Genomic DNA, 18,942 nt, shown 5'->3' with positions numbered 1-18,942 from the left:
GAAATGAAAGACAAAATTCATCTCCCTCAAAGTTTATTGACTTTTTCTTGTTCTTTCCACATAGATGGATTTTTCTCCCTCACATAAACCGCCTGGATTATGACCGACTGAATTAGATTTCTATTTATAAGAGGATTTTTCACCATTTTTGGTGCCAAATGCTGTACTTCTCCAGAATGACTGATCAGTGGATCGATGTCTCACACTTCTTTTTAAGCTGCACCCATCAATATTTGAAAAATGAAAAATGGATCAAATGACCACATACAAGTGGTAGAGTCTGTAAGTCGTGTACACCAACACACAATATAACACACACATGTGAGGATTTCAGGAGCAGGAAGTTAAACACTGACACAATACTGAGCAGTTAATGAAATGACAGGAAACATGCAAATATCACATTTCATCGTGTTTACAGCTCTGAGCACAAAATACCTTTTAAAATGGTGTGTGTTGCTGTTTTTGTATGCAAGCTGTTCAATGTCGGAAACATTTGTCTTTGGTTTTTGAAGCCATGTTTGGGAAAAAGTTGCATCAGACCTGCTCTGTACTCTGTACTGATCGGGCAAGTCAGGGAGAAGGAGGGACATTTTCCCATAGACTTCAATACCATTTGTCTTCTTTTATCAATCAGCAGAGTCACCAACACAATTAAACCCAGTTTGGGTTCATGCAAGATATAGAGCTGACGTAGGACTGAGTCTGTTTCAGCAATTACAATAAAAACATGACGACAAGAATTGTCCACAGCAGGTTTTCCTTCCTGTTACTGTCCAGCGCTCTTTGTCTTTACATTCACATTATTTATTCCCACAGTGGAAGCTCCTCACTCACAAACGCACAAATACACACTTGGTGTGCTATGGCGGTCCGTCAGTGTTTTCCTTCCCTCTATTGTTTCCAGACAATCGACCCGACCTCCTCCTCCTCATTCCACAACTATTTTTACTACCGCTCACACGCATGCACACATATAGAAACTCACAAATTCATATGGGCCCTCACCTCCGCGGGTTTTCTCCTACACCTGGACACACACACACACACACACACAGAGCCGGTAACAGATCTGTCCACAATAGCTGAGCTGTAGACAGAAGTCCTGAGAGTCGCTGTGATTTATGATCTCCACATGTAGGGAGAGCGGGATGGACCGTGGAGAGGTGGAAGATGGAAGTGAAGGAGAAACTGGAGCTCACGGGAAGACCAACACACACACACACACACACACACACACACACACACACAAACGGCACATATTGTCTTCGTTATTGTTGTTGTTCCTATTATTATGCTAAAAAGGTTACAAGCGTCACCAGCATATACACAACATACAGTTAATCCACTTATTCCACAATAATCCCAAACCTATTAATACATTCAATATGTAGTCAGAATATGTGGCAGAGGCGTATTACACGTGGGCCTGTCGGATGTGTGTTTGTGTGTGTTACATATACAGCATAATAGAGAACATGTAAACAGCACTGATGGTTACTGAAGCGAGAACATGACTTCAGTGAAGGTCATTAACCAGCAGCAGCAGCAGCAGCAGCCATGACTCCTCGTTCTTGCTCTCTTCACAGATCACGTATTCATATAACACATTCGAGTCCAGATCACGCAACAGCACGGCGGAAAACTGAGAAATTAGATGTAAAATATGACAGACGAAATGGGTCCATTAAAGGATGCTGTTAGAGCTTTAGTTTCTCCGTCTCTTTGAGTGCCGATAATGGCGTCTCGCTGCTGTTTGACAGATGATTGAGTCCCTTGGTGCATTTCTGCTGTGAAGACGTCATCAGAGACTTAGGATCCATTTTTGCTCATCAATAGATTTCCTCTATTGTTGTAAAAGATCGACCTTCAGGTTAAACATGCACTAAAAATAGCGGGAGAGACACCGAGGCTGAACGCAACCCCCAATGCAATGCTGCGGCGGAGGTAGTCGCTGTATTCAGGAGCCGAGTCCTTCGCAGGACGTGGTCGATAGCGTGCAGCCATGATGAGATGGTCTCCTGGGCCGAGTTAAGCTTCTCAGATTTTATTACAAATCAATTAATAATTTTTTCCCATCAAACTTCACTCGTTTCTGTAAGTTTTATGCAAGCAATTGAAAAAAAATTGCTGTGGCCCAGGGGGTCAAAGGTTACACTGTAGGGTGCGTTGTGAATGCGCACACAAACACACACATGAAGCCATAATGCAGTTTAGTGTGGGTCGAAGCAGCTTTCATGAAGTGAGTCCTGTGTTCACTGAACTTTGAGAACTTCACATCTCGCTGTGTGGAGATGGATGAAAACCTCGTCATTCTTTTTGATATGTGTGTGTATGTGCGTGCCTGAGAGGAGAAACATGCACACACACACACACACACATGCATCTTTACCCTCCACCTCCTCTTGACCTCAACCTGGGAATACCAGCTGCCTAGGATAGACTCCATCTGTGTGCGTGTCAGTGTGTGTGTTGACTCTTGGTAACACAGAAATATTGACAGTTAAACGTCGAACAAAACGTTTATATAAAGAACTGATCTACTTCCAACCTTTACATCTTTATCATCTCTGATCCAGCAGCTCTCTTTTTTCATGGTTTTATTTCCTTTTATAATTTTCTTTTATGGTTTTAGTTTATATTCATATGTTGGCACCATGAACTGTACAATATCTCATCCTCCTACGCAGTTCAGCCAAAGCTCTCTTTTTGCTGAACCTAACTGTTATTACAGCATCAATGGCAATAAATGTAACTATGCAGCAGGCCGGTACGCTCCATGTGTTATGTATTTGTGCTACCGTAACTGAACCAAAGTCCAGAACAGACTGGCTCATGTCGGAGGGCAGATCAGGACCAAACTGGTTTACATCAAACATGATCCTCGCTGTGTTGGAGGTTGATTTGTTCGGAGAAAGATATTTTAGGAAGATTTGAGGAGAGCCTCTTTGACAGCTCTCTCATCATCAGAAAGGTGAGACGCTGCGCTTAAATTTGATTAAAAGCCAAATTAATCTCTTTATGGTCCTAGAATAAACAGTTATTAACCTTGACCTGAGGAGAAATTGTTGTATTTATATGTTTATTAAAGAGCCTTCCAAGTTTTTTCTGGCGTGGAGTGAAAGCTGGAGATTAAGTGTCAGGAACGCTTCAGTTTTGGCTTCCCTCATCATGGATGTGCATCAGTTTGAGTTGTTTGAAAGCGGCCCGATGGGGAAAGACTCCCAGAGACTCTCACAGGGGGCTGAGCTTTGTTTCTTTCCATTAACAGGTCGGAGAGATTACATCAAACCCCTGGTTTACTTTTCTTTTTTTCCTTTTTTTAACTTTGAGCTTTTTAAGGTGTGTTTGCTCGTCTATGACTGAGAGGAAGGTCATGATGAAAAGGTCCAAAGCCGGTTTGGGGACTCAAAACCAGCCGCCATGATGAAGGGATTCTGACAAAAGACAGATGAGACTTCATATTTCTGATTCCAGATGGATATTTGGAGGAGAAGGGGAAGCTGAGGAGGAGTGAGAGGTGCCATTTTGTGGTGCAGTCTGTCGATCCTGGGTGGCCATGTTGAAAGGCTATTTTATTTATTTTCCTCTAAATGGAAGCATCATTTAAAAAGTCAACATCATGCTTTGTTGAAACTAGAGCCTGAGACTGTAAACCCATAGACTTCAATGCAATCCGATCCCGTCATCATTCGGTGGGTCAAAGTTTGGATATATGGAATGAGTGTTGGTCAGGATAAATATATTTAAGTGTTTTAGTGTGTTTTGGAGAGAACCTGATGCTGATTTCTGTGGATTTAGGTCTTTTTGTTTTCAGCTCTGAGTCCAGACTTAAAGAAGATCCTGATCTGGTTTCATTTTGGAAAAAAGATCAGCCGCAGCCTGTTAAAAAAAACGTAACACAGACAACTAGAAATGATAGTTTCTTCATCTTTCTCTGTACTTTTTTGAACATTGAAGCTGGACAATAGCCAAACAAATAAAAAAAAAATCCAATCACTGACATCATTCCCTCTCCGTCTTTTTCTTTTTTTTTTTAATCACTCTGCCTTCTTTTCATGCTTTCATCCTCCCTCACGCCGTCCTGGAGCCAATTATAACCCGCTCCAGCATTTCTGACAGGAGGAGGAGGAGGAGAGGAAGGGAGGTGTTTTTAGGGATTAACATACCAGAGTTGTCAGTTGGAAACAAACGTCATCCCACTTTTTGCTTTTCTTCCTGTGAACCTCAGTCGAATGCAACGTTTATTCCGCTCTTCATGGTTGGGGGGCGCTTTTACAGCAAAACAGAAATACAAGATTGGATCAAATGCTCCACATATTCAATCGATACCTCAACCTAACCCTGATTCATCAATAGTAGCTCATAACACAAAGAACAACCAAAACGTTGACCAGACGTTTATATTATTATTATTTTTTTAATTTTTCCTCAAGTTTAACTTTTTTTGGACTTAACTTTATATGTGTGTAAGAAACAGCAGAGTAAAATTATCTTAAATTCGCCGTTCATCTAAGTAGATCTACTCTCTTGTTTTCATGCTGTTAATTTTCGATGTGCTCCGTGTAGAAGGGCTTTTACTCAAACACCATGAAAATCGATTTTGGAGGTGCGCTGTCTTTTGTAGAAACGCATGAAAACTGTCTGGTAGAAGGTTTATAGATGATCCAGAGAGATTGGGAATTCTGATTTTTAGAAAGATGGTGATGTTACATTTCCAAAGACATGAGCCTCCACAAAACAGTCAACGTTTTATTAGAGTGAAGGGGAAAAAGAAATCAACGTTCGGGATGAATCTGAATTGATTCATAATCTCAGCTTGTACTTGAATCAATTTTGTGTCACTTTTCCTCCAGATTCTCCTGCTTTGTGTTGTGGTTTTCTTAATGCAGTGACAGGATTCTTATTGATTCAGAGATGGTCCTCAGTGGATGAAGTACATCTTCATCCTCTCAGACTCAACATCCTCTTCATCAGAGAAAATAAGGAAAACACATCTGCTTTGTTGCACAGTCAAGGAAGTGACAGTTCGATTGCATCAGCAAGTTAGAAATGCACAAACACACAGAAAAAAATGCAACAAACGTACATATGACATCCACACACACACGCACACTTTGGGTCGGTCGTGGGGGTGTCAGCGTCCACCCGTCATTCGTCAGAGCGGCGTTCACGTTTGTTGGTGGATTTGAGTGCTGCGTGAGAGAGCAGCCAGGCAGCAAATTGAAAAATACAAGCTGAAGAAGAAGATTTATTTAAGTTCATTTCTTTTTCTGTGTGTGTGTGTGTCTGTGTGTCTGTGTGTGTGCGCACGCGCCTGCTGTCTCTGAGTTCATTGGATTGCTGCGTCAGTGTCTCTGTCATTGCCAGCTTTGAACACAAAACACAGACACACAAACTGCAGAACCGTCAGGCCTGACAGCTAAGTTGTGTGTGTGTTTGTGTGTGTGTTTGTGTGGTAGCCTTCTCGACAACACTGTAGTGTACCTGAGGACATGACTGGTGTACTTGCAGTGTGTGTTTGAGATGCTGGAAGTGAGCGTGCTCCAGAGTTACAGCTCTGTGTGCTCTGCCAGTGTAACACTAGATTTACTGGCTCAGTGATAACACACACAAACGCACCTACACACCTACTGGGTGGAGGAATGCAGGCGTAGGACTAAACTCTGACGCAGCTGACCTGTTTCATCTCTCTCTCTCTCTCTCGCTCACTCACTCTATCTGTCTGTGTGTGTGTGTGTTGATATGAGGCAGAGTGATGCTGAGTGACAGATGCAGTGATACAGCTTGTTTCTGTTGGACAGAGACTCAGAGTGAAGGCAGAGAATCAGCACATGGCCGTCCTGGCTGTGCAGCCAGAAAGCTCCAAAGTCCAGATCTGAATTAATACTGACTGAATAATCCTACTTGTTGTTATTGTTTACTTTGCTAATGTGCAGAAAGCGTCTCTCAAACGTCTGGACAGACTCATAACCTCATCAACTTATTTCCAGATCCCAATGGAACAGACACCAAGTGATGTCTCTGTCTCCTCTGGGACTGTATTTGTCTTAATGTCCACAAATCCCATTAAAAAAAAAAAAAAAAACAACACTTCCTGTCTGTCCCATCCGGTCTGTGGCACTCAGCTCCGAGACGTAAATCTTAACCTCTCAGTTTTGTCAGCAGACGCACAGAATATAAATGGCTGCTGCATTTTGTCAGGGACTATTTTCAGCGGCGGATTAATCCTCATTCGCTGCTGTAAGTCAGCACTGTGAAAGTTATTTGGGGCAGCAGGACAGTGTGTGTGTATTTGTGTGTATAAGTGGCTGTGTCAAAATAAACAGTTTGTGTGTTTTGTGTGGATAATGCAGGATTATATGTTTGTGTGTGTGGCTCACTGATGTGTTTTTAGTAGTTCCTGGATGGTGTACTGTGGCTCAGAGGAGTAAAATGCATCAGGCCATTAAAGGTCATTAAAAAAAATATACATTTATGAAGGAGTTTCTACAGTCGAGACAGAAAATGTTAAATGCTGCTCAGGAAGCAGGTGAAGTCTGCTTTAACATTTGGGTTTATCTTAATACACGTACACTCAGACACACAAAACAAACATGAGTGTGTTTTGCATAGGCTGTCTGTGATGGGAGCTCATTTCCCTGCAGCAGCAGCAGCAACATCCATTTTTGGATCCATGTAGAGACTTTACATGGAGACAGGTTGTTTGTGTGACACTCCGGCGTCCTTTATCAGGAATCAAACCCTCTATCTGTCCGAACTTTTGGCATTTTACTTGTTTGATACTGACGCCTGGCGCCATGTTGGATCCAGCAAAGAACAGGCGTGTTTTTATGACAGATAAACAGTTGGAGACAACGTGTAATTTAATATCTCCGATAAGAGCTGCAGCTTTAAGATTTCACTTCGCTGCAGCCTTGAGATGCACAACTTGATGGAAACAGACACATTTTAAACACGCCACGGCGCCACTTTTAAAACTGATCACAGATCGACGGAAGGTTAAAGAAGTTCAGGACACATGACTGTGGAGCAGCTGCAAACAGATGTTGTGTTTCTGTTTGTGAAACACAACAGACAGGCTGCTTCTCCCAGAGAGCCAATCACTGCCTGCAGCGTCGTACTCACAACCTTCACTCAGAGAGAGAGAGAGGAAGAAATGAATTGTTTGGGAAAGAAAGAGAGAGTGCTGTTTTGGCTGTGGGGCAGTGTTTCTGGATCTCTCTCTCTCTCTCGCTGTATTCCCTCCACCTTCTTCGGGCTTTCTCCTGACGCTCTGTGGATTCTTCTTCCTCTCTCCTCCTCCTCTCCACTTTTCTCTTTCTCTCTCGCTCTCTGTCTCTGTCTCTCTCTCTGGTCCCCTCCTCCCCCTCTCCACCTCTTCTCTATCTATTTTTCCACTCCTCATTCATTCTCCGCTCAGATTCAACACAGTTGTGTTGAATTATCACTGGCAGCCGCTCTTCATGTGGGCCGTGTGTGTGTGTGTGTGTGTGTGTGTGTTGGTTTCGGAGTGTGTGCGTGCATACTTGATAAGGACAGACTTTTATAAGCATGCACAATGCAGCCTCACACACTCTTATCTCCCACAGAGGGAGGTAATGAGGATCTCTCTCACTCTCACACACACACACACACACACACTCTGAGTTATCTCCCTTTCCGTGTCTCAGCTGACAAACAGCCAGCGAGGCGTTGTGCGTTTTCTCCTCTCACTGGTTTTTAATCATCTTTGAACAATGTGGCCCAGTGAAGGCCTCTTCCTCCTCCTCCTCTTCCTCTTCCTCATCCTCCTCCTCCTCGTCCTCTCTCGCTTCCTGAAGGAGGATGAGCAGCAGCAGCAGGAGGAGGTCGGTCCTTATCATCATCCTGAACCCACAGCTGGCCTCCTGCTCCTCCATTTCTTATTTATTTATTTCTTTATTTTTTGCTCTACTTATTCCTCCTCCTCATTTCTCCTTTCCTTCCTCTAGCTCCTTCCTCCCTCCTGATCTCATCACCTTTCCCCCCTTTTTTCCTTCCACTGTCTCTTTATCCACTTACGGCTCTCTTCGCTTTCCCTTGCCCTATTTCCCATCTTCCTTCCTTCCTTCCTCTTCCTCTTCCTCTTCTTCATGTGCTCCTCTTCCCTTCTTTTTTCCTTCTGCTCTTCATCTCCATCTGTGTCTCACACCTCTTCCTCTTCCTCTTCTCCCCACTGTGTTAATCCTCTTGCTTTGCTTCCTCCTACTGCTTTTCTTCATCTGCTGTCTTCCTCCTCCTCCTTCTCGCCATCTTCCTCTTTGCTCCTCTGCTTGAATGTTTTTTCCTCCTCTTCCTCTTTGTGTTGGTGCGTCTGGTCTTTCTCTCTCCTCCATCCTGCACTGTTTCCTCCCTCCCTTTCCTTTATAGGCTTCTATATTTCCTCCTCTACTCCTGCTCTCTCTTATATTCTTCCTGTGTTGCTCTATTTACCGCTCCCCTCTTCGACGCCTCCACTCCTTCCTTCTCCTGCTCGTTACTCTCACTCCTCTTGTTCTGAGATGCTTTTTTGTGTCCACCTTCCTTCCTCCTCACTTCCTCCACTTGGCCTCCTCCACTTCCTCCCCTCGCTGCTGCACTAACTTCAAACCAAAAGCACTGAATATTCACTGAATAATCCTGAAAACTGAATATGTATGAATTAAAGTTAACGCAGCTCTCTCTGGGGTTGATATCTATCACTGACAGAATGACAGATCACGCGCCGCTCTCGCTTTGTTTAGCCTCTGCATGGCGCTCCACCTAAAGCTTCTTTATCGGATTTTGCAGCATATTCATGTCCTCGGCGTTCCGCTCGGCGATGATAATGAAGGTCAGTTATTATGGATTCAAGGAAAAATGGTTCATCATGCCTCCATGTTTTACATAAAAATGCATATGTGCGTTTTGCCTGCAGATGACTAAATATTCTTTAGGAGTTCTAGCCAAAGTGCAGCATGAACAGTTTGCGATGGAGGAACTGAGGCCATGATGAGCTGCATATCCTTGAATTTTTAATTGCTGACCTTGCGCCGGCACGATGTATTCAATCAACACGATTGTGGCTGTTGTACATCACATTGAGAGCCAAACCACGACTTAAAATGGATTGGAAGACAAGCTGATGTTTTATTGTTTCAGAGAATAACCTCAAATTAGCTTGCGTGTTGCATGCTAAGCTGTAAAGAAGCAAAGTTAGTTCAGATCTGGATCAGTCTGACTCTCTGACTGGAGCGTTGCTGCTTTAGTTTACTGTGTTTATCCATCAATTCTCATCCGCCATCTTTGCTCAAGTCATCAGTCTCATTCACAGCTGTCAGCTGCTTGTATATCCAAAGTCTCTGGATCAGTCCTGTACTTTCCTGATTCTCAGTGAGGAGAAGTTGTTCTGAGTTTATGGTGTTGACAGAATAAAGACAGAGAGACGTGGACAGTAAGATATTTAGAGCATCAGAGGCTTTGGAGCTGATTTTTCATCATTACTGCAGAACGAGCAGAACTCCTGATCAGATAAAAATAAAAACTTCAAATCACACCCAAACACACATGATGGGGTTTCTGGGTTGAACCCCCCCCGGACATTTTGTCTGACGGCGTCCTGCGCAGGTGTTCGCTGGCTGGCACTGAGCACAGGCTCGAAGTGGATGTTGTTCTGGTTGGTCTTTCTATTTCACTCCTCTGAACTGCTCCAGTTTCTCATGATGCAACCTGCTGAGATGGCATTTCTATTTCTAGCAAACAAACGTAGATACACAAACACACAAGCATCCGAGTACAAAACAGACAAATAAACAAAAAACCAAAACAAAGATTCTGCAGAGTCTCTGTGAGCCTGTGTGCTGGAGGTGACAGACAGGCAGGAGAGGGATCGGGACGATTTGATCTGCTTCATCTCTCTTCATGTATATATAGATGTGATTTATTGCCTAATGCGCTCACAGCAGACGCAGCAGAAGAAGAAGCAGGAAGCAGGAAGCAGGTATTAATAACAGCCACACTTTGCTCTTCTTCTCCTCTTTTTGCGTGAACGTGCTCTGGATTATTTGTGTCGGGGAATCCTGGGAGGAACAAACTGGCTGCACAACACTGGAAACAAACTCCTGTCATCTTTAAAATAAACAAACTGTTGTGTTTGCATGTTGCAGCTCCACAAATCACACACCCTTTACATCGCTGCCCAACAGTTTCCAAAGCAAAACTTTTGTGTTTTTTCCAACTTTTTCGTGCAGCCTGTGCCAGTGAGCGCTGGCGAACAGGTGTTTCTGCAACAGCCAGGGGCTTTTATGTTTTGTCCAGCTGAATCGTTATTGGACACAGAGAGAAATCAAGTAAATATCAGATCACAACAATTTGAAAAACAAAATAGACCAAACTTAATTTTTCAGAGAAATTAACATAAAAAAAACTTCAGCAATGTTGCTTTCCATCCCAATTTTCTCCATGCAACATTGGCAGATCACATGACCCAGTTTAAATTTCTATAAATATAACCATCACTCGAGTCTGTGTCATGGAAGAAGCTGATAAAGTAAAATTTCACCTTAAAAGTCCAGATGCCTCCTAAACGGTTCATCAATAAAGCCGAACAGGCAGAAAACGTCCTTTCGTTTAGCCGCCAGTCTTCGGACTGTTTCTCTGCCTGATGGATTCACACAGTGATGTGACAAATGGAGGGCGTTACTGAGTTGGATGTTTGTCTGATGCTGCGTCACGTTGTAGCTGGTCTAGGGAATTTAAACAAACAGCTACACGTCTGAGTAAAGCAGCTGCTCCCTCTTTTGTGCTCACGAAATTAGCAACACCTCTGAGCTTCTGCTGTTCCCGTTCTGCTGAGATACAGGAAGTGAGAGCCGTCAGATCAGCCGAAGGGTCCAGTTGTTGCTGAGCGTTTTAACCTGTTTCCCCGGACAGTGCCCTGTCGCCTGCAGCGTCACATTGTGTCCACACACAAATATTTCAGGCTCTTTCAGAACACAAACTGACTGGAGGAATGAAGAGACATGATGTGTAATTGTAATCAGAAGTGAAGAGGCAGCTGGAGACATAAACCCCTTCAAGTGGCTGCTGCTGCCGGAGAAGAAAGCTGCTTAAAAAAATAAATAAATAAGTGGAGACAGTAGCTTCATAAAGAGACCAAACCCAGTCTGCTTCTGTCTATCAGCACCAGATCTGCTGGTTTTACTGGTCCGGAGCCCTGACGGCGCCCAGTTTCCATGGTGACAGAGCATCTGCTGATGCCAGGGACGCTGCTCTTTATCAGCTCAAGCTGACCAGTCAGGTGTGAATGTGAGATTGAAATATATGCCTTTGAATGAGGGATGTTTGTTAGCGCTTGGTGTATTTTTTAGTGTGTCTGTGTGTGTGTCTGTGGAGCATCTGGAGGATAATTGTATTTCAATTACAAAACTATCAAACACACAAGCCGGACAGCAACCTTCCGCCCCCACACGGGCGCAGTAAATGGAGCAGTAAAGTGTGTGTTCAGCCCGCCGCTGTTATTAAAACCATCACACTCCTTGACTGAAACCAAACACGCGCTGGAAAGGGCTTCTGGAAGGCCTTGGAAAGTCTGAAAAGGTATTGAATCCCATTCAGCATCCTTAGACACCTCTTTGCTCCAACTAACTTCGGCTTCCAGACGGAGCTGATTGACTTTTGATGCTGAGCAAAAGTGTAAAATGACTTTTATAACCTTGTATTTTGCTGTCCATGATGACTTCCCTTCATTTTTTGACAAATATGGCAGTGAAAGTGAGCAATATTCATTCTCCTACTTTGGGTACGCTGCAGGCCTGAAGGCCTGTCTGGCCAAACTTTTATAGCGATCTAAAAGGAAACCAAGAAAAATGATCAATTTTGCATCCATCTATTGGATGGAGCCAATCCCTGTTGGTGGTTTTTCAAATTTTCATGAAAGGCCCCGTGTCTGGGGTTCAAACCCTGTGAGGTGCCACTTCTAACCACTGCACCAACGCGCCACTCTTGAATGTGTGTTATTTCTAAAAGGAAGGTGAGACAGGACAGTTAAAGATGAACCTGTAAGGTTTCGCTCCGTGTGTCCTATTTAAGATAATTAACACGAATAAATGGATTTAATACCTGCGTGTTTGTGTACAACATATATTTAGTCGTTTTTCCCTAAAATATGGAGCTCTTGTGTTGCACGCACAAACTTTAGATATACAATTTATGATTAGTTCTGCTTTTACACTGAAATCGAAAAGGTTTTGAGGTTTTCATGTAAACCAACAAAAGTGTTTGAAATCCCTGCATTGTTTACATCCGCGTTTCTCAGATATCTCCAGTCCTCCGCCTTTCTTGGCGCGTCACTTTGCATCCCGGTGTGTTTCTGCCGCCTGTTCATCAGTCATGTGAGACCATTGGCACGGCTGTGTGTGTGTCTGTTTGCATGACATAAGCAAAGCCAGGATGGCTCTGCGGTGCTCCCAGAAGTCTAACAGTCCACAGGGGACCTTTAAAGCTGAAGAGCATCAGCTGGTGGAGGAAGCCTCTGACGGCCGGCCGCTGCCGACTTAATCGTATCATGTCTTGTCGTTTTTAAGTGCAGCCACAGTAAGACAGCTTTAAACAACTCAGACTGAACAGCCAGTTTTTTTATTTTTAATTTTTTTTAGCATATTAGTTTTTCTTGAAGCTCACCAATCAATTTTCCAGCCAAGTTTAGTCGCTGTGACGCTGCAGGTTAGGGAGACAAACACCAGTGTCTCCAGCTGATGACTCTGTAAATGAAAACGGTGAGAATAAAAGAAACAATCAGAAAACGCAAAAAGAGAGATGAGATTAGCTGACAGCGTCGGTGAGTTGAATTAGATAAGAACTGACGTGTTGATATGGGCTGATTAAAGTTGACTGATCCTTGTAGTTAGAGCTGCAGAATCAAAATGAAACCTCACATCAGTAATTCTGAGAGCTGAGTCGACTCATGAAAGTGTCCAGATGACCTCTTTTGTGTTATTTTTACAGTCTGGTTCCTGCTTTAATCAGCTGCATCAGGTCAAACTGAAACTGACTCCCAACGGAACGTCGAAAATGTTAAAATTAAAGGTCCTTATTTTACTTTTTTATGTTTGTGTGTATGTTTCTCTGTATAACTATCAGACCAGGATCGGATCCCGATCCTGATCAGATTTGATGTGAATGCTCAGAAAAACCAAATCCTGCATGGCGGGTTCAGGTCGAGGAGAGCAGGCTTTGCTGACATGGCTGAGGGTGGAGAAGGCTTTTGTTGTGACATCACAAAGTGGAAGTCCTCGCTGTTTTTCAGCGTGACCACCTCCGTCTGTGGTCGGAGCTCTCTGATACCTGATCTATGAACGAAGAGGTGTACCTTTAGACAAAACTAAGCCTGCCTCCTTCTCTCTGTGTCTGCAGCTGCCTCATCGCCGAGTGACCTTCTCAACAGCCAACCAGGCTCAGGATCTGCAGGACGCGTCCCAGCACAGCTACTACGACAGCGGCCTGGAGGAGTCGGAGACCCCCAGCTCCAAGTCCTCATCGGGGCCCCGGATCGGCCCGCTGGCGCTGCCGGAGGACCACTACGAGCGGACCACGCCCGACGGCAGCATCGGCGAGATGGAGCACCCGGAGAACGGTAAGACCAGGTGGAGTTTCCCCTCCCTCTACTCCTCTTTTCACCTCCTCCATCTGTCCATCAGCCTCCAGGGGAGCTGACACACACACACAAACAAATGGCTTTCACACACTTTAACGCCGTTTTTTCGCACACAAACCAACACGCCTTTTCCCCACGTGTCACAATGTGTCATGTCAGCAGGAATGTTAACCTTGTGTTTTTAATCAGATTCCCACAATTCCCTGCGCTGTGTATACCTCCATTAAAGAGGTGTGTGACCTCACAGCAGCACAACACAATCAATATGCAACATAATCAACTCCCACGCCTTAACAAATTAACATCTCAATTATGTAAATCATACCGAGCCCACCCTTCCATCAGCTCCACTTATCAGCCCCACAGAGGGAGGCTAGCAGGGAATATGCTAACAAAATACATTTCCTCTGTCAGCAGTTAGCGTTTTGTCAGCCTGTCATCGTGTTAGTATGTTGATATATTTTATCTGTCCCTGATTAGCGTCTTGGAAATTGTTCAAAAGGCCAACAAGTTGCAGGAATGGTTAGCGGTTATCTGTAGCCTCTTAGCTGATGATGCTACATGGTCACACCAATTTATCTGACAGACACACAAATCCATGTGTTTTTTGCTTCACTGAGCATTTACAGTTTTGCCTGTTTTGACTATAGAAGTGGTGTGAATGTTGCTAATGATCTAAAAAACATTAACTTAACATAGGCCGTATTAATGTGTTTGATGTGTCCAAAGTCATGTAGTAAATACGACTGTGCCTCTTCATGAGCTCAGTTTGCTGATTTTAATATCCACGTTTTGGTGGAATTGAGAAACAAACTTCTCCTGATGCTCTCTTGTTGAGTTCCATGTTATTTTTCCTCCTCTTTTGATTTGATGAAAATCATAATAACCAAGGAATGTTTTACATTTCTGTTTGTTCTGAAGCAGAAACCCTAAAATTGATCCTTTCCTGCTCTACTTTCAACTTGTTGTGATCTAGTTTTGTGTGAGCTGTTCGAGCACCAAACGGTCTACCAGAATGATTTCATTCTCTGTGTGAAAGTTGCAATTTGATCTTGTTTTCCAGAGATTCAGTAGAAAAGAATGAAGCTTATGGAGGTTATTTCTAGAGATGCCACTATTAATCCCTGTTGAAGTCACTATTTGCAATATATTATTATTATTATTATTGTTTTTAAGGTAGGCCCAGTTTTTTTGGGTCAGATATAAACTAAAGGAAAAAGAAGGATGAAGGAGGAAGTCTGCATTAGTTTTGCCTTTAATTGGAGTTGAGCTGATGTTAAACTCATCAGGAATGATAGCCACGATCTGAAATAATCCGGTTTTAATTGTTGCTTCTACAAAGCTGCACAAATCTCTCGCTGCAGTTTGCTTTCCAGCGGGCAAACATTTGCTAACGATTTGTAAAAATAGTGAACAACCAAGGCGCTTTAAATACACAAGGTCGATGGGTTAGTTGAGAGAAACAAATAGAGGGAGATACAGAGAAAGACATTCAGTTTCTTTTAAAATGTTTGTATAACATTGAGTCTGTTATTATTAACCCACATAGATTTATAGGAAGCCCCAACCTTCGATTGTCATCGTTGTTGTGCAGACTGTAATCTAAAGATTAGATCATTGAACTGTAGCTGTTGGATTCCATTAAATATGAAATAAAGCACCTCACTTAACTTCATTCAGTGGCCAAATGATTAATTAGACACAAATCACACTTAGACCGGTGCTCATTGTTCTGCTTTGGCTGTTAACGCCTCGTTACTATTTATGCCAAGTAAGCCAACCGAAGTGAAAACGCTGAAACTGGCAAAAATAGAAAGGAGAGAGAGAGAGAGGGGGGAGAGAGGTTCAGTTTAAATGTCATCACTGTCGTCTTTAGTGAGACCAACTCTCTCTCTCTCTCTCTCCCTTTCTCAACCCACAGGTCGTACGTATGCCATCTGTAAACACAATTATTCACAGCTGCTCGCACGCCTACAGGCCATTGCCACCCAGTGTGTGTGTGTGTTTGTGTGTGTGAGATAGCGATAGAGAGCTGGGGAGTGTGTAAGTGGCTGTGTCTCCTCATACTCAGTGGAATGAGGTCAGGGTTATGGTGTGTGTGTCTGTATTTGTGTAGCAGGGCGATGGGATGGTTGTGTTGTACAATCTTCCACTTTGATGGTCAAACATGTTTTAGCTGCAGGTATTTTCCCAAGGAAGTGTGTGTGTGTGTGTGTGTGTGTGTGTGTGTGTGTGTGTGTTTGTGTGTTTGTGGCGAAGTCAACAGATAACAGCTGGTCTTCTGAGGATTAACACACCACTACAGATACACTTTACTCTGATTCAAAACATCAACCTTTATTATCACAATAAGACAAACACTTCCACAGCGATGGAGGCAATATTCAGACATTTCAATGAAATAAAAATATTATTATTATTATTACAAATAGTCTGCTAAAGGTAAAAGCCTCACACTCCAGCAAAAGTACTCCGGAAACTATCAATTAAATTATCTTCTATTTACACACAATTAGACCATAGCACTAAATGTTTAAACAGTATTTCAGTTATAGTCTCCGGAGCTGAAGCTTATTTTAAACTTTTAAATGTAGGACTATAATTTATAATAATAATGATCCTGGATCAGTCCTTTGGTTATTTCCCTGATCGATTCATTTATTGTTGTTTTAATCCATCACAGTTAATTAAAGTTCAGTGGTGTCTTCAACAGTCCGAACCTTAAAAAGCTTTGATGAATTAACTAATCAGGTGATCACTTCTTTTTATTTTTTAGCTGCTGTCTCAACCAAACTCAGTTCAGAAATCCACAGAGTTTTGGCTGCAGCTAAACTTCTTTCATTGAGCTTCAACGCTCCCCCCCTGTTTTTTTTTTTTTTTTTCAGAGTGAACCCACTTGAACTCCAAAACACAAAGTTAATGTTCACAGCTGCCCATGATTTCATTTCAACATTAAATGGTTAATCATGCAGTAGTTACAGTGATAATTAACCAGCACAGCAGCACATGTTTTCTCTAATTGGGTTTTTGAAGTATCTTGAGCTGGATTCAGTTCAGTGGATTCAGCTCCGTCTCTGAGGACTGTTATTGTTGTTGCTGTTGTTGTTGTCGTGCTGCAGACTGTATCGATCAGTCAGCTGTGTGACTGATTGTCGATCAGTCAGATCTCGAGTGCATCAGACACAATGATGAAGAAGCGTGAGAACAAACCATCTCCCTTCTAACACAAACCTCTGTTGAGTTTTACTGCGAATTATTTACTCCCAGCAGTTTCATCGTGATTCCAGTTATTCACACAATTAGGAGAATGCTACTTTGTGTGAGTCTGACCAATTTATTATTCCTCCCCAGATTTAGTTTCAGGGTGGAGGCTGACATGGAGGCCGCTGATGAGTTTTGCATTTATGTAACAACATGTGGCCTGAATGTGGCTGCTGAAGTGGTTTGAGTGGTTTCACTTGTGTTCTTCATGCGTCTTTGGTTGCTCTGCCCACCTGCTTTCAGAGATGGATTATCCACGTACAGCAGTCTAATCTGAACTTAATCCAGATGTAACATGGATACTCATGACATGTGACACGCTGCAGACCAGCTTTTGTTCCCTTTGCATTGCTGCTGCAGTGCCGCACACGTTTGATTTCCTGCAACGCAATTGTTACGGAAATTGCATCTGATTCTTGTTCCTCCCTTTTGTTTTTGCATCATGTTCAAACATTTCTGTTATAAAGGGGAGCAGCCACCACTGTAAACTGAGACTGGTGACATTTTGCTGAACTTCAGGATGGTAACAGTTTCCAGTAAAGATGCTGTGCCTTCCTGCTGATGAGGATGACATTTAGAGCAAAAAAAAAAAGCCATTAAAACACCCTCGACTTCAAAATAAAGCTTGGCGGGTTGTTTAAGTTACATTTATACAGTTTTTATTCCTACAAATTTAAAGTCACCAACGATGACTAAATTCTATATTACAGGTTTTATTGTATCTTACCTTTGACATTGCATCTATCTATACCTTAACTTATTTTCACTCAGCCCCACATAAACTGTCCTGCTGCCCCAAATACTCAGTAAAGCATGAAATGCGTATTAATCCGCCACTAAAAATAGTCACCAACAAATGCTGCTATTTCCTCCCATTTGTTTGGTTTAAAAACTGCTTCCTGTCCTTTGGTTTGGCGTGTCCATGGATGAGACGAGACTTTTGTTGATGTAAAAATGGAAGCGGAAGCTATCTCATCCAGTCACACTCACCCGCCCTCATCCTCTCACCCTCTCACCCACCCCCTCCCATGTCCAAACTGCCCACATCAACAACACAAACATGCTTTCGCACAGACTGTGGTCTGCGCTCTGAAGCTGAGAGCAGAGGCGAGGCTTGCTGTGGGGAGATCTCTATCATTTCACTTCTCCTCCACCTCCCTCTTTCATCCTGCTCTCCATCCTGTAAATGGTCAGATAATGGACGTTAATTCCATCAGCCTGTCTTCACTCCGCTAATGCATCCCACTTCCTGTTCTGCGATGGACGGGTGGAGGGAAGCGGGGAGGAAAGGATGGAGGAGTAAAAAGGAATAGGGAGAGCGGCAGGGGAGATGTTGTGTGCGGGATGTGATTGCATGTGTGTGTTTGAAGGGATGTAGAAAAGAGGGAGTAGAGAAAGAAAGTAGCGAGGAGAGAGGGAGGAAAAGGGGGAGAGACATATGGGTGATGGAGAGAGTGGGAGAGAGAGAGAGATTGTCTACCTGACACTGATGGCTGCTGGATAACAAGCTGATTTTAAAAAGTGTGTGTGTGTGTGTGTGTGTGAAGGGAGGGTGCACTCATCTCCCCAGATGAAACCACATGCAAACATATTGTATTTGACTACGCACACACACACGCTCACACACACCCTCTCAGCCTCTTAATCTGCTGATTGCATCAGTCTGAGAGCTCAAGTAATCGCTGCACAACAAGCACAACAGACACACAAACACAAACACACACCATTGAGTTTTCTGTCTTGGCTCTTAATCAGCCTCCAATCTGACTTCTACATAAAACTGTAAAAACACAGAAGGTGCTCTGTTTGCAGGACTTCAGCTCCTCTAATGCTGCATTTACACTCACATTACCACATTCACTACATGTCAGAGAAGTGTGATCGCATCGATACTAAAATAATGTTGTGTTCATGAATATGTATCACAGAAATGTGGAGTCCACAAAAGCTTAAAACAGCTAAACTGTATCGGCTCATTTCTGTGCCGCTGCCTTTATTTGACAAATTTCAGTAGCTGTATGAAACTGTGTGTCCTCTGGAAAGCCGCG

The 18,942-nt window shown here is 43.2% G+C and overlaps 1 protein-coding gene across 1 annotated transcript in view; it reads left to right on the top strand.

Moving 5' to 3' along the window:
- LOC115049648 (protocadherin-1-like) overlaps nucleotides 1-18,942 on the top strand; it is a 157,308-nt gene that overhangs the window by 68,582 nt on the left and 69,784 nt on the right. Inside the window, exon 4 of the mRNA XM_029512026.1 lies at nucleotides 13,393-13,612. Coding sequence (XP_029367886.1) covers nucleotides 13,393-13,612 — 220 coding nt within the window. The remainder of the gene's footprint in view (nucleotides 1-13,392; nucleotides 13,613-18,942) is intronic.

The sequence above is a fragment of the Echeneis naucrates genome, chromosome 10, assembly GCF_900963305.1.
Source record: "Echeneis naucrates chromosome 10, fEcheNa1.1, whole genome shotgun sequence".
Taxonomy (NCBI): Eukaryota; Metazoa; Chordata; class Actinopteri; order Carangiformes; family Echeneidae; genus Echeneis; species Echeneis naucrates.
This window is presented reverse-complemented; position numbering and strand designations above follow the sequence as displayed.